Here is a 17,139-nt window from a genome sequence, read left to right as displayed (position 1 = left end):
GTTGGTCCTTATCGAGTAGTTGAACATATTAATGGCAATAAGTATAAAGTTAGAGAAATTAATACTGGTCCGTATAAAGAATCGCATTTGGATCACATGAAGTTAGTATGTGATGATAATGATGTTCCATCTCAGACTAATGTGACAGACTCTGACAATCCTCTTGATCCTCTACTCTCTACCTCTAATACTCAGTCAGACAATCAACCTGAATGTCATTATTCCCTACGTACATGACAGGTATTGAGAAATCTTCAAGTATCATTTGTAACTACTAATTCAGGTTTGCCTCAAACATGGCATGAGTTAGCCAGTGCAGAGATGACACCCATTCTGCATATGTCAATCTCGCCCTAGCAGAGTTGGGGTTAAATGTAAATAACCTGTATAGATGAATAATTACAGTATCAACTTACTAATATTCAATAATTTTTTTTTTATTCACGTTCTCTCCAAATTCTGAGATTTAACAGTCTAGATTTGAGTGCACCAAGTCTGCCTTTTCTGTTAAACACTTCTTTCTTTGTATATATTTCTTCCTCAGAATCCGTAGATCACATGAATACAGATTGATCGAACAATTTTTTTTTTATCACTTCTATTGTGTAATCCCAATGTTGAGCTCATTCTATGAATTGTGCTTTATCATACCTTGTAATGGATTACAGTAAGTTACATTTGCTTTCATTCCAATATTCTCCTTATGTATGTTCTAATGTTCAATTGTTCTGTACTTTGACATTGTATAGAACCAGCCTAAGCCGTACGCCTGCCATCTCTAGTTTGTATTAGCTGTATGTAGGGACGACATACGTTAGCATCGCCGAGCTCTCAGTAGTACCATTTACCAGTAACCAGTTACCTGTAGTGTCAGTAGTAATGACTCATACACCGACCGTTACTGATCCTCTGCTCCTGCATGAATCACTGACTGTTATTCACTGTTACAGCTGACCACAGCATGTTTTTGAATGCCGCTCACCCCTAGGAACCATCTTGTGAGTCAGTCTTAAGAGAGAGTTAGCAGAGAGGCAGGCCAGGCGTGGTGCTCCCCATATTTTCCCTCCAATATAAGTACTTAACAGTCTATGTGAGTGTTCTTACCCAATCCACGTTTCGAACCCCCACATGACAGATCAGGCCCTGATCCACCATGAGGCCTGGCCACAGACCGGGCTGTGGGGGCGTTGACCCCTGGGACTCTCTCCAGGTATACTACTACCACTATTACTACTACTACTACTGCTTCTGTTACTCCTACTTCTACTGCTACTACTACTACTACTACTAATACTGAGATTATTATAGCATAATAATAATAATAATAATAATAATAATAATAATAATTATATTTTAGCATGATACATGTACAAAGGAGTATAACAATTGGATAAACATGCCACAAGTCCCATAATAAGCAGAGCATTTCTGGCAAACTTACGACGACTATCGTAAGATTAACAAGGGAATAACAGTGTAGTAATTATATATAAGATCATTACATTATGTGAGTTACAATGATTACAAGAGATCTGTATATTCTATCAGATTATGCTATATGACTATAATAAGTTTGGTTTGCGTTACGCAGCTTGGAGTGCGAGAGAGCAGGCAGGTTCCCGGACCCCAGCTACCCTGGGGGATACATCGACTGTGTCATGGGAAGCTCTGGACTCACAGCTCGCCCGGGGTCGTGTAAGGGAGCTGAGTACAACAGTGAACTGAGGAAATGTCTTAGTGTTAGTAAGGGCCATCATGTGTACAAGGTGAGTAGAGTGTGTATATTGTGGTGTGTGTGTGTGTACACTGTGTTTCACAGTGTGTGTACACTGTGTGGTGCAGTGTGTGTGTGTGTGTGTGTACACTGTGTGGCGCAGTCTGTGCACACTGTGTGGCGTGGTGTGTATACACTGTGTAGTACAGTGTGTGCACACTGTGTGGCGTGGTGTGTATACACTGTGTAGTACAGTGTGTGCACACTGTGGTACAGTGTGTGTGTACACTGTACTTGCCTAGTTGCACTCACCTAGTTGTGGTTGCAGGGGTCGATTCATAGCTCCTGGCCCCGCCTCTTCACTGGCCATACACTGCTTAAAGCTATGTATGGATCCTGCCTCCACTACATCGCTTCCCAAACTATTCCACTTCTGACAACTCTGTAACTGAAGAAATACTTCCTAACATCCCTGTGATTCATCTGAGTCTTCAACTTCCAACTGTGTCCCCTTGTTGCTGTGTCCCATCTCTGGAACATCCTGTTTTTGTCCACCTTGTCAATTCCTCTCAGTATCATGTGGGGTTCGAACACGTGGATAGGGTAAAGAAATACTCACGTAGGCTGGTAGTACGAATATTACGGATAGTGTGGGAAGCGCCAAAAAGCCGTGACCTGCTTCCTTGCTCTCACTCGTAAGACTGACTAACCCCAGTACCCATATGTGAGGGGGTGTTTGAAATACTGCTGTGGTCACATAGAAATAAATGGATAATTTGGTATACTGGGGTGAATATCACTGCATGAACTACAATGACAAATACTGGAGAATAATGCTGAAAGAATACAAAAAAAAATGAATGAATCACTTCACACGGAGTGACTGACTGGTACACTACACAATAATACTTACTACAGACAGAGAGTAGCATAAAAAAAACACAGATAAAAAAAATATGAGATGAGCAAATAACACTGAAAAATATTGCAAAAAAAATGAGTCAAAGAAACACTGAGTCTACACTGAAAATACAAGGCTTAGAGTACACAAGAAATTCACTGTAAATGTCTCACACACGCAAATGTCTTTAAATACAAGAAAAATGTCTCTAAACAGAAAATTATCACTGGAGTCTGTAGTAGTAGACGGAGTGGCGAGTGAAGGGGAAGTCCTGCGCGGTGATGACTGACACCTCCGACACTTCCTACACTCACACTGTCGTCGTGAAGAACTGTGCTTTCTCGGTGAACTCACATAACTGGCTTTATCGTTGGCGCTCAGCTACAATCTCTTGACCAATTATGTGAGCCAAAACAGTATTAGGACCCGGTACAAGGGTGCAAACAGCCACAGGTAGATGAGGTGGGTGGCTGGTGGTCGTGGTGGCGGGTGGTGGTGGGGGCAACAGAACAAGCTGGCCCTGTGCTCTCTCACTGCCACGCACTCCACTCACTCACGAAGGTGGCTTGTAAGCCACTCTATACCACAGGAATGGTGAAAATCACTCTTAGCATCCAACAGGGAGCACAAAGCGATACATGAGACAATACTTCAGAGGAACTTGCGTGGCTTACTTCTCTCTCTCAGCTGGGTTAGAAGCTGGGTTGACTGACTGGCTTAACCCACGAGAATGGCTGACTGGAAGATGGGTAACGATGCACACAGCATGAAGGAGCAGGTGGATGACAGGAGACAGGCTGGATGATAGGCTGACTGGCGTTCACTTCCACAGTCTGGCTTACTGACTGGCTTAATTGCAAAATCCGGGTCAACCCCTCGGAGATTGAAGCAATTAGCACACGAACTAAGCCAGGAAGCTTGAAAAACGGCTGTAACAGGCTTGCAGGCTGGAGTGGTGGAGGTTGTGAGGGGAGCCAGTAGCTGGAGATGGGTGAGACGGTTCACCTTTTGACCCGCCGGCTACTCACAAACAGTCTTCTAACGTCTTGAAATACCCTTAAGAAAGCTTAAATCCACGCTCCCACACCACTGCCACCATTTATCATGTGGGGTTCGAACACGTGGATAGGGTAAAGAAATACTCACGTAGGCTGGTAGTACGTAATATGTATATTACGGATAGTGTGGGAAGCGCCAAACAGCTGTGACCTGCCTCCTTGCCCTCACTCGTAAGACTGACTAACCCCAGTACCCATATGTGAGGGGGTGTTTGAAATACTGCTGTGGTCAGCAGCAATATGAATACAGACAGTGATTCATGCAGAGACGGTTGGTAGTGAGTCATCTACTGGTACACTGGTTACTGGTAACTGATTACTAGGAACTGGTACTACTACTGAGATCAGTAGTTTATATGGAGTTATCATGTCCCCTCTATCTCTCCTGTCCTCCAGTGTCATCAGGTCGATTTACCTTAACCTCTCCTCATAGGACATGCCCCTTAGCTCCGGGACTAGTCTTGTTGCAAACCTTTGCATTTTCTCTAGTTTCCTTACATTCTTGGCTAGGTGAGGGTTCCAAACTGGCGTTGCATACTCTAATATAGGCCTAATATACACAGAGTACAGGGTCCTGAATGACTCCTTATTAAGATGTCGGAATGCTGTTCTGAGGTTTGCTAGGCGCCCATATGCTGCAGCAGTTATTTGGTTGATGTGTGCTTCAGGAGATGTGCCTGGTGTTATACTCACCCCAAGATCATTTTCCTTGAGTGAGGTTTGTAGTCTCTGGCCCCCTAGAATGTACTCTTCCCAAATCTTCATAACTTTGCACATGACTGGGTTGAACTCCATGAGCTAGTTGCTGGACCAGGCCTGCAGCCTGTCCAGATCTCTTTGTAGTTCTGCCTGGTCCTTGTCCGACTGAATTCTTCTCATCAACTTCACGTCATCTGCAAACAGGGACACTTCAGAGACTATTCCTTCCGTCATGGTACAGTGAGTGTGTGGATACACTGTGATACAGTGTGTGTACACTGTGTGGTACAGTGTGTGTACACTGTGTGGTACAGTGTGTGTGCACTGTGTGGTACGAGGTGTGTGGTGAGGGTATACTGTGTGGTACAGGGTGTGTGGTGAGGGAACACTGTGTGGTGCAGGGTGTGTGGTGAGGGTACACTGTGAGGTACAAGGTGTGTGGTGAGGGTACACTGAGTAGTACAGTGTGTGTGGTGAGGGTACACTGTGTGGTACAGGGTGTGTGGTGAGGGTACACTGTGTGGTGCAGGGTGTGTGGTGAGGGTACACTGTGTGGTACAGGGTGTGTGGTGAGGGTACACTGTGTGGTACAGGGTGTGTGGTGAGGGTACACTGTGTGGTACAGGGTGTGTGGTGAGGGTACACTGTGTGGTACAGGGTGTGTGGTGAGGGTACACTGTGTGATACAAGGTGTGTTGTGTGGATACACTGTGTGGTACAGGGTGTGTGGGGTGCACTGTGTGGTACAGGGTGAGTGGTGAGGGTACACTGTGTGGTACAGGGTGTGTGGTGAGGGTACACTGTGTGGTACAGGGTGTGTGGTGAGGGTACACTGTGTGGTACAGGGTGTGTGGTGAGGGTACACTGTGTGGTACAAGGTGTGTGGTGTGGATACACTGTGTGGTACAGGGTGCGTGGGGTACACTGTGTGGTACAGGATGTGTGGTGAGGGTACACTGTGTGGTACAGGGTGTGTGGTGAGGGTACACTGTGTGGTACAGGTTGTGTGGTGAAGGTACACAATGTGGTATAGGGTGTGTGGTGAGGGTACACTGTGTGCTACAGGGTGTGTGGTGTGGATACACTGTGTGGTACAGGTGTGTGGTGTGGATACACTGTGTGGTACAGGTGTGTGGTGTGGATACACTGTGTGGTACAGGCTGTGTGGTGAGGGTACACTGTGTGGTACAGGGTGTGTGGTGAGGGTACACTGTGTGGTACAAGGTGTGTGGTGTGGATACACTGTGTGGTACAAGGTGTGTGGTGTGGATACACTGTGTGGTACAGTGTTTGTGGTGAGGGTACACTGTGTGGTACAGGGTGTGTGGTGAGGGTACACTGTGTGATACAAGGTGTGTTGTGTGGATACACCATCCCCCCAAAGAAAAGCAGGGGTGTCACTAGCACGTTAATTAAGAGACCATACAATAAGTGTCAGGGGCCCGAGACTGTTCAACTGCCTCCCAGCACACATAAGGGGGATTACCAACAGACCCCTGGCAGTCTTCAAGCTGGCACTGGACAAGCACCTAAAGTCAGTTCCTGATCAGCCGGGCTGTGGCTCGTACGTTGGTTTGCGTGCAGCCAGCAGCAATAGCCTGGTTGATCAGGCGCTGATCCACCAGGAGGCCTGGTCACAGACCGGGCCGCGGGGGCGTTGACCCCCGAAACTCTCTCCAGGTAATCTCCAGGTAAACACTGTGTGGTACAGGGTGTGTGGGGTGCACTGTGTGGTACAGTGTGTGTGGTGAGGGTACACTGTGTGGTACAGGGTGTGTGGTGAGGATACACTGTGTGGTACATTGTGTGTGGTGAGGGTACACTATGTGGCACAAGGTGTGTGGTGTGGATACACTGTGTGGTACAGCGTGTGTGGTGAGGGTACACTGTGTGGTACAAGGTGTGTAGTGAGGGTACACTGTGTGGTACAGGGTGTGCGGTGAGGGTAGACTGTGTGGTACAGGGTGTGTGGTGAGGGTACACTGTGTGGTACAAGGTGTGTGGTGTGGATACACTGTGTGGTACAAGGTGTGTGGTGTGGATACACTGTGTGGTACAGTGTTTGTGGTGAGGGTACACTGTGTGGTACAGGGTGTGTGGTGAGGGTACACTGTGTGATACAAGGTGTGTTGTGTGGATACACTGTGTGGTACAGGGTGTGTGGGGTGCACTGTTTGGTACAGTGTGTGTGGTGAGGGTACACTGTGTGGTACAGGGTGTGTGGTGAGGATACACTGTGTGGTACATTGTGTGTGGTGAGGGTACACTATGTGGCACAAGGTGTGTGGTGTGGATACACTGTGTGGTACAGCGTGTGTGGTGAGGGTACACTGTGTGGTACAAGGTGTGTAGTGAGGGTACACTGTGTGGTACATGGTGTGCGGTGAGGGTACACTGTGTGGTACAGGGTGTGTGGTGAGGGTACACTGTGTGGTACATTGTGTGTGGTGAGGGTACACTATGTGGCACAAGGTGTGTGGTGTGGATACACTGTGTGGTACAGCGTGTGTGGTGTGGATACACTGTGTGGTACAGGTGTGTGGTGTGGATACACTGTGTGGTACAGGTGTGTGGTGTGGATACACTGTGTGGTACAGGCTGTGTGGTGAGGGTACACTGTGTGGTACAGGGTGTGTGGTGAGGGTACACTGTGTGGTACAAGGTGTGTGGTGTGGATACACTGTGTGGTACAGGGTGTGTGGTGAGGGTACACTGTGTGGTACAGGGTGTGTGGTGAGGGTACACTGTGTGGTACAAGGTGTGTTGTGTGGATACACTGTGTGGTACAAGGTGTGTGGTGTGGATACACTGTGTGGTACAGGGTGTGTGGTGAGGATACACTGTGTGGTACAGGGTGTGTGGTGAGGGTACACTGTGTGATACAAGGTGTGTTGTGTGGATACATTGTGTGGTACAGGGTGTGTGGGGTGCACTGTGTGGTACAGGATGTGTGGTGAGGGTACACTTTGTGGTACAGGGTGTGTGGTGAGGGTACACTGTGTGGTACAGGTGTGTGGTGTGGATGCACTGTGTGGTAGAGGGTGTGTGGTGAGGGTACACTGTGTGGTACAGGGTGAGTGGTGAGGGTACACTGTGTGGTACAAGGTGTGTGGTGTGGATACACTGTGTGGTACAAGGTGTGTGGTGTGGATACACTGTGTGGTACAGTGTGTGTGGTGAGGGTACACAGTGTGGTACAGGGTGTGTGGTGAGGGTACACTGTGTGATACAAGGTGTGTTGTGTGGATACACTATGTGGTACAGGGTGTGTGGTGAGGGTAAACTGTGTGGTACAGGGTGTGTGGTGAGGGTACACTGTGTGGTACAGGGTGTGTGGTGAGGGTACACTGTGTGGTACAGAATGTGAGGTCAGGGTACACTGTGTGGTACAGGGTGTGTTGTGAGGGTACACTGTGTGGTACAGGGTGTGTGGTGAGGGCACACTGTGTGGGACAGGGTGTGTGCTGATGGTACATTGTGTGGTACAGGATGTGTGGTGAGGGTACACAGTGTGGTACAGGGTGTGTTGTGAGGGTACACTGTGTGGTACAGGGTATGTGGTGAGGGTACACTGTGTGGTACAGGGTGTGTGGTGAGGGTACAGAGTGTGTGGTGAGGGTACACTGTGTGGTACATGGTGTGTGGTGAGGGTACACTGTGTGGTACAGGGTGTGTGGTGAGGGTACACTGTATGGTGCAGGGTGTGTGGTGAGGGTACACTGTGTGGTACAGGGTGTGTGGTGAGGGTACACTGTGTGGTACAGGGTGTGTGGTGAGGGTACACTGTATGGTACAGGGTGTGTGGTAAGGGTACACTGTGTGGTACAGGGTGTGTGGTGAGGGTACACTGTATGGTACAGGGTGTGTGGTGAGGGTACACTGTGTGGTACAGGGTGTGTGGTGAGGGTATACTGTGTGGTACAGGGTGTGTGGTGAGGGTACACTGTGTGGTACAGGGTGTGTGGTGAGGGTACACTGTGTGGTACAGGGTGTGTGGTGAGGGTACACTGTATGGTACAGGGTGTGTGGTGAGGGTACACTGTATGGTACAGGGTGTGTGGTGAGGGTACACTGTGTGGTACAGGGTGTGTGGTGAGGGTACACTGTGTGGTACAGGGTGTGTGGTGAGGGTACACTGTGTGATACAGGGTGTGTGGTGAGGGTACACTGTGTGGTACAGGATGTGTGGTGAGGGTACACTGTGTGGTACAGGGTGTGTGGAGTATGTACGGTAAGGGACTGACTACCTCAAACTCCACCTCACCTTCCACTGTTCTTCTCAGTATTGGACTGAAGAAGGTCACTGGCTGGTAGAACACTTCCTCTATAAATATTTGGAACTGTTGCAAAGTGTCTCTGTGTTCAACTTGTCTAGCAACCTACCAGTGTAATAATAATAATAATAATAATAATAATAATGATAATAATAATAATAATAATAATAATAATAATAATAATAATAATAATAATAATAATAATAATAATAATAATAATAATAATGTTTATTTCTACACGTATATGATACAAGGTATACAGACCATAGCTGACATCAATGACATACTATTATATAGAAGTCTTTTGTTATGCAGAGCATTTAGGGCAAATTCGGTTAATTTTGTCCCCAGGATGCGACCCACACCAGTCCACTAACACCCAGGATGCGACCCACACCAGTCCACTAACACCCAGGATGCGACCCACACCAGTCCACTAACACCCAGGATGCGACCCACACCAGTCCACTAACACCCAGGATGCGACCCACACCAGTCCACTAACACCCAGGATGCGACCCTCACCAGTCCACTAACACCCAGGTACCTATTTTACTGCTAGGTAAACAGGGACAGCAGATGTCTTAAGAAAACACGCCCCAGTGTTACCACCCGTACCTGAGATCGAATCACGGACACTCAGTATGAGTTGAGTGCGCTACCAACCAAGCCACGTCTGCCTGAAGCTGCTCACACCTCCATACAGTGAACTACAATATGTCGTATCATAGATATTACATATTTATGAAGGATACAGGAATACAAGAAGCAGTGCAAGGTTGTGTTTCAGGTCATTACTCTTGTTCCTGTACAAGTAATCAGCACACAGCAGACAGAAACACAGTGTGACTTTGTAAATGGTCCAAGTCGGGCCGAAACGTCGTCGTAAGCTCCTCTCTCCTATGAACGAATGAGAGAGACTTGGTAAGACACATGTGAAACAGTTGGGTATCTTTGCTGTTGAAACGTTCCGCCTACACAGCAGACTTCTTCACTCAAATACAGAAGCAAGAGGTGTGGTAGTGAAATGAAAATGATGTAATCAGACCATACCACGGGCGGGACTTGAACCCGCGGTCAGAGAGTCTCAAAACTCCAGACCGTCGCGTTAGCCACTGGGTTAACGCGACGGTCTGGAGTTTTGAGACTCTCTGACCGCGGGTTCAAGTCCCGCCCATGGTACGGTTTGTTTGCAATCGTGTCATTACGATTTCGTGAGTGATGTAAACAGTCTATCAACTTTGGAGAAATAGTATTTTATACTGTTTTTAATATGAGAGGGATTGGTTTAGAATAGGACGTTCACCTGGGTGAGTAGAGTTTGCAGTGAAAAGGGGTTGGGTTCATATTTTTCTTAGTGGCTTTGTGTTGAACGAGGACCTGCCTAGTATGGGCCAATAGGTCTGCTGCAGTGTTCCTCTTACGTTCTTATGTGTGGGTTACTTGTATTGTTCCAGTCACGGTATTGTACCTTTTTTTTCCTCCTCGTTTATACATTATAAATATAGAAAATAAATGAGCATTACCTTGGACAGTTTATATATTTTTAAGAGACTGGAAATCTATCTCGAGTGATCAGTTTGATGGTCGTCAAACTACGATTATGATTAATGGTTAATTGTCTTATTTACTGTAAATATAATGTCTGGCTTGATGTTTTGATTAATAAATAGAAGAATGGACTGGAACAATACACGAATAACCCGCACATAGGAGAGAGGAGCTTACAGCAACGTTTTGGTCCGACTTGGACTATTTACAAGACAGAAGAGACTGAGTCGGTGTATATAGGCGAGGGGGACAGAGGGACGGAAGACAGAGAGGAAGAATAAGACTTGGTGAAAGTAGTAATAATGGTAGTGTAAGTAGTAGTAGTGATAGTTATTCGTGTATTGTTACAGTGGACGGTGGCTTCAACCGTGGTCCTGGTATTTAATAGTTGAACATTAAAATGGTATAAAATACCGACAGGTTGTTAGGTAAGACACATATGCAACAGTTAGGTATCTTTATTTCGAAACGTTTCGCCTACACAGTAGGCTTCTTCAGTCGAGTACAGAAAAGTTGATAGAAGCAGAGAGAGAGATTTCGTTCGGATTTTTAACCCCGGAGGGTTAGCCACCCAGGATAACCCAAGAAAGTCAGTGCGTCATCGAGGACTGTCTAACTTATTTCCATTGTGGTCCTTAATCTTGTCCCCCAGGATGCGACCCACACCAGTCGACTAACACCCAGGTACCTATTTGCTGCTAGGTGAACAGGACAACAGGTGTAAGGAAACGTGTCGAAATGTTTCCACCCGCCGGGAATCGAACCCGGGCCCTCCGTGTGTGAAGCGGGAGCTTTAGCCACCAGGCCACCGGGCCACTACTGCTACCTGCCACCACTACGGTTCGATTCCCTTTCCATATTCAATTTATTCTTTAACAGACGTTTATTACGAGTTATCCTGACTCTTCTGACGTTTCGATATTCAGTATAATAATAATATTTGATCTAAATATTCTTATTATTGTGAAGATTGCTGCCAACGGTTGCGATTTTATCACTAGATTCCATTTTTATGTAGGCAATACTGTAGATAATACCATAGATGACCCTGTGTTATCCTCTCTGACAGTTTCTGGCACCTGTGTGTGTGTGTGTGTGTGTGTGTGTGTGTATGTGTGTGTGTGTGTGTGTGTGTGTGTGTGTGTATGTGTGTGTGTGTGTGTGTGTGTGTGTGTGTGTGTGTGTGTGTGTGTGTGTGTGTGTGTGTGTGTGTGTGTGTGTGTGTGTGTTGTGTTGTGTGTGTGTGTGTGTGTGTGTGTGTGTGTGTGTGTGTGTGTGTGTGTGTTGTGTGTGTGTGTGTGTGTGTGTGTGTGTTGTGTGTGTGTGTGTGTGTGTGTGTGTGTGTGTGTGTGTGTGTGTGTGTGTGTGTGCCTCACCAGTTCTACTGGGTCCTCTAGTCTGTTATATTTCACCTTCTTGGCACACGATATATTCTGAGAGGAGTATTTCTCTCAGTGCATATATGCTATGAATTTACTTTAATCCTTATTTTAGGTATTACAGTCTTCTTGTCTGGTGGTAAAGTTTACATGGAGCCTTAATGAGCCTCGTGTTGTAGAGAGGATTTAAACTTCATGAATCAGCCCACGTTCTGGACCTCATCTACTTGGACAGAGAAAGTGATGGTTGATTCAGTCTATAGTTTGCTGGTCTACTGGTTAATCTTGGTTGATTCCTTGGCTGATCTGGCTTCTGAAGAAGGCAGTTAGTACCGAAAGCGCTAAGGGCGACAGGACACACGTGTATATACTTGGGACATCTTTATTGGACACATTTTGGTCATGTAACCTTGATTACTCGAAATTAGACGGAATGTATAGGGTAAAGGTGCTCCAAGTGTCTACACGTGGAGCAACTTTCATTCGTAATGCTGTTATGTATTTTACTTACAAACGACAAACTTAATTTCGTTCAGTCGTTTTTAATAATGTTTTGGTTCTCCCAGGAAGAGTCAAGCAAGACCGGTGCGCGCCAGCAGCCTGACGACCTGTGTTCAGATATCGTAAACGGGTTCGTGTGTTCTGACTGCAAGACTCTGGTGTTGTGTCTGGAAGGTGAGGCCTATACAGAGCCCTGCGACGCCGGTGACTTCTGCGACGTGAGGGAGGAAGATTTCGGTGGAGGTGTGTGTTATCCCAACTGGGACACTGTTTGCTCCTGCAGTGACGAACAGTGCTTCAGCCGTGATGTTTACGATGATCAGAAGTTCGTTTACTGCTGGCCGGATGTAGACAAAGCCGATGTGTATCGCTGCCCAGATGGAATGAGATTCAGCAAGGAACAACAGAAGTGCGTCAGCACCATAGGAAACATTACATGCGCACAAAACGGAGTTTTCGCCAACCCAGACGACTGCACCGAGTACTATGACTGTGTGTACACTGACATAGGCTGGAAAACCCGGATACACAAGTGTAGTGACGGCTTAATGCTCAACGAAAACACAGGAAACTGTGAGGACCCATGTACGTGGCCCACTGGTGACTTTTCCTGCACTGAAGAGGGTCGTTACCCGGATCCACTGGATTGTGGGCGCTACTACGTCTGTATAGCTGAAGGTGAAGGCTTCAGACAACTTCAGAGGCAGTGCCCTGAATTATACTACTGGGACCCATCAGAAAAGACAGGTCAAGGCATCTGTGTCAAAGCCACCATCAGCACCTGCTCACCTATCAGTGCCAGCAGGTGCCAGGTACCTGAGGAATGGTGCGTCAGCTACCCATCTGACCAAGGTAACTATATATTTTCTACCCTTTATCCCCATAATGTAACAAAAAACAGCGTCTACCTGGAAGGTGTTGAGGGGTCAACGACCCCTTGGCCCGGTCCTTGATCAGGCGTCAGGAGACAGTTGCCATATTTCCTGACAAACAACAGATAATCCTTTTCAACAGGAAAAAATACAACTAACAATCCCGTGGCTCCAGTCTTTAACTCACCCACAGACTAGAAGTCTCTTCGTTAACTAAAATTTTGGTCGTGGACCGTACGTGGAGACACGATAATGTCCCAGGATGCTCTGGGACCTAATCTCTACGTTAGTCGGGAATTTATTGTCCCTAATAAACTACCGAGCGGAGTGTCCGAGATTATGACAGCTGGGTTAAACTCTAATGCGATATCTTGCGTTTTTCATAATACCTTTGAAGGGCCATGAGCCAGAGCCTGCCTCAGCCATACTGGTATAAGTTTCATGCGTAAAGATCAGCATTTGTAGTCGCAGTGGTGGCCCATGCTAACTTTCCTAGTGTTCATGGAAGTATGACTAGAATCTAGATGGATGACTCTCGGTCAGCCAATAGAGAGGTTAGTGGCTTAGTTTACTTGTCTTACCGCTGACTTATATATTATTGATGTCTATAATTCCAGACACTGAGGTGGATCAGGATGCAGAGGCGGACCGAACCACAGATGCGGACCAAACCACAGATGAGGACCAAACCACAGATGAGGACCAAACCACAGATGCGGACCAAACCACAGATGCGGACCAAACCACAGATGAGGACCAAACCACAAATGAGGACCAAACCACAAATGCTGACCATTCCACAAATGCTGACCATTCCACAAATGCGGACCATTCCACAGATACAGACCAATCCGCAGATGCAGACCATTCCACAAAGGTGGACACACATGCACTTCCCTCAGGTGTGTATACTGTGTCTCTCCAACACTCCCACACTTCACCAACAATTCTCCAACACTAACATTTCTCCAACACTTCTCCAACGCTAAAACGAACACTCCAACACTTCTCCAACGCTCCAACACTTCTCCAACACTCCAACACTTCTCCAACGCTCCAACACTTCTCCAACACTCCAAAACTCTTCCAACACTTCTCCATCAATTCTTCAACACTCCTTCAATATCTCACACTCCTCCAACACTCCTCCAACACTTCAACACTCCTCCAGCGCTTCTCTAGTACTCCTCCAACACTTCTCCAACGCTTCTCCACCACTTCTGCAACACTTCAACACTCCTCCAACACTTCTCCAACACTCCTCCAACACTTCTCCAACATTTCAACACTTCTCTAGCACTCCTCCAACACTTCTCCAACACCCTCCAACGCTTCTCCAATACTTCTCCAACACTTCAACACTCCTCCAACACTTCTCCAACTCTCCAACACTTCTCCATCACTCGTCCAACACCTCTCCAACGCTTATCAGGCTGCTGACACTGTCAGCAACTCTTGTGACTGACGTTTACATTTAGTTCTTCGTGTTCCTAATAAGAACATATACTATAATACATATCAGTGACACATATAAAATAACACATATAGAATGACACATATAATAACACAGAATAATTGAAATATAACACTGGTCTGCACTTAGAATTTTTATATTATTCATGGTTGTGATCTAACATATTCTTGGGCTGCTGATTGTAAGTATCTAAACCATTTTGCTCTATCACTTAAGGATTTTGAATAAAATACAAATTAATAATAAAAAATGTTAATTTTGATTAAACTGTTAATGTATTAAAATTATGAAAGTAATGATGGAAAAGCATATTATGTTAGTTTTAGCAATATATGAATTCTAAATCATCATGAATGAAAACAAACGATTTTTTTTTTAAAAATGCTCCCAATGGTTAGCCTATATATTGAATCAAAGGAAGGAGGGCTGCTTTGATTTTCGCTTGTGCTGTGCATCGAGGCCATTACGTTTCAATGACCAGCAGTAATCCGCCATCATGCTGACATTCCATTTTCCCTGGTATCGAGTTTCCATGGTGCAAATATCCTGATGGAACCACTCTCCTTGTTCCACACTGTAGTCCCCACAATTGTTGGGAAAATAGTCAAGATGTGAGTGCAAAAAGTGCAACTTCACACTCATTCTAGACCCATGTTGTTGGAAACTTGAAATCAGGCCTTGGATCATTTTTTCATATTCGGGGGAGCGCCTGTTTCCCAGGAAGATGTGGACAATCTGCTTGAATGAAAACCAGACATTCACCTCTACACCTGCTAATGCTTCATCAAATTGCTTGTCCTTCATCAATTCCTGAATCTGAGGACCAACAAAGATTCCTGCCTTTAGCTTGCCTTTACTTATACCAGGAAAAGTTGACTACAGGTACTTGAAAGCAGTTCCATTCTTGTTCAAGGCCTTCACAAAATTTTTCATAAGTCTTAATTTGATGTGGAGTGGTGGCAACAGAATTTTCTTAGGGTCCACTAGTGGCACAGTTTTCACGTTGTGATTTCCGGGTAAGAAGCTGGTTCTTAGTGGCCAGTCATTTTGAAAGGACATTGGTAAGTACTGGTTTTCTAACAGAGTTGTAGATGTACAAGAATGGTATACAATACCGACAAGATGAAATTGAGACATATGTGCAACATCTGGGAATCTTTATTGTAGACGTTTCGCCATCCAGTGGCTTTATCAATACAAATTCCAGGACATAACTTGAAGACAGGAGAACTATGTACAGAAGATGAGGTAATCAGTCCCTCAACCTAGCAGTAGGTGCGAAGAGCACCGTAGTCGTGGAGATTCTGAAGTCGAAGCAAGGCGCCTGACGCTTATATAGTAACGTCAGGTGGAAATGGGGCGGGTAGCAGACGAGGGCATAGTCACTGGTAGGCGGGATTCCCCAGTGGAAGTAGGTCCTACCCAAAGAGATGGGTTAGTTGTAGTAGTAGTTATCGTAGTCGTGAAGGTTATGTACATGTCCTCAGAATCAAGATTCCATGGGTAGGACCTACTTCCACTGGGAAATCCCGCCTAGGTCCCCTTAAAAATAATTATGGGCATCTTACTGACAAAGAGAATGAAATGTGCTTGATTTTAAATAATTATTTTCTCTCGGTTTTTACACAGGAAGACACTAACAATATTCCAGTAATTAATTTTTATAGTGGGCTAGAAGAAGATAAATTACGTAACATCACAGTCACTAGTGAAATGGTTGTGAAGCAGATAGACAGACTTAAGCAAAATAAGTTGCCGGGTCCTGATGAGGTTTTTTCAAGGGTTCTTAAGGAATGCAAAATGGAACTCTGTGAACCATTAACTAATATTTTTAATTTATCTCTTCAAACAGGTGTAGTGTCTGATATGTGGAAGATGGCTAATGTAATTCCAATTTTTAAAACAGGGGACAAGTCGTTACCGTCAAATTACCGCCCAATAAGTCTGACCTCAATTGTAGGCAAATTACTAGAGTTAATTATAGCTCAGATTACAAGAAGCCATCTCGATAAGCATAGCTTGATTAATGATACTCAGCATGGATTCACAAGAGGCCGGTCTTGTCTAACTAATTTATTAACTTTCTTCAGTAAAGCTTTTGAGGCTGTTGACCACGATAAAGAGTTTGATATTATTTACTTAGATTTTAGTAAGGCTTTTGATAGAGTTCCGCACCAAAGACTGTTAAATAAAGTGACAGCTCATGGCATTGGGGTAAAGTGCTCTCATGGATCGAGTCATGGCTCACAGACAGGAAGCAGAGAGTGTCCATAAATGGGGGTTAAATCCGAGTGGGGATCTGTAACAGGTGGCGTTCCACAGGGATCAGTCTTGGGCCCGTTGTTGTTTATAATATATATCAATGACCTTGATGAGGGAATTACTAGTGATATGAGCAAATTCGCCGATGACACAAAGATAGGTAGGATAATTGATTCAAATGTAGACGTTAGGGAACTTCAGGAGGATTTAAACAAACTCTATTCTTGGTCAGAAAAGTGGCAGATGCAGTTCAATGTAGATAAATGCAAGGTTCTGAAGCTCGGGAGTGTCCATAACCCTAGCACTTATAAGTTAAATGATGGAAACATAAACACATATGCAGTTTAATGTGATCCTTTATTGACAACGTTTCGCCCACACAGTGGGCTTTTTCAAGTCACAAACAGATCTACCTGGGGTGGAAGGTACGGGAGTATTTATAGTCAGAATGTTG

At 45.5% G+C, this 17,139-nt stretch overlaps 1 protein-coding gene across 1 annotated transcript in view; it reads left to right on the top strand.

Moving 5' to 3' along the window:
• Positions 1-17,139, top strand: part of LOC128697095 (uncharacterized) — a 56,202-nt gene that overhangs the window by 32,631 nt on the left and 6,432 nt on the right. The window contains exons 3-5 of the mRNA XM_070095315.1: positions 1,592-1,766; positions 12,143-12,929; positions 13,567-13,851. Of these exons, the coding sequence (XP_069951416.1) occupies positions 1,592-1,766; positions 12,143-12,929; positions 13,567-13,851 (1,247 nt within the window). The remainder of the gene's footprint in view (positions 1-1,591; positions 1,767-12,142; positions 12,930-13,566; positions 13,852-17,139) is intronic.

The sequence above is a fragment of the Cherax quadricarinatus genome, chromosome 49 (assembly GCF_038502225.1).
Source record: "Cherax quadricarinatus isolate ZL_2023a chromosome 49, ASM3850222v1, whole genome shotgun sequence".
Taxonomy (NCBI): domain Eukaryota; kingdom Metazoa; phylum Arthropoda; class Malacostraca; order Decapoda; family Parastacidae; genus Cherax; species Cherax quadricarinatus.
Note: the sequence above shows the minus strand (reverse complement) of the source record. Positions and strands in the feature narration are given on the sequence as shown.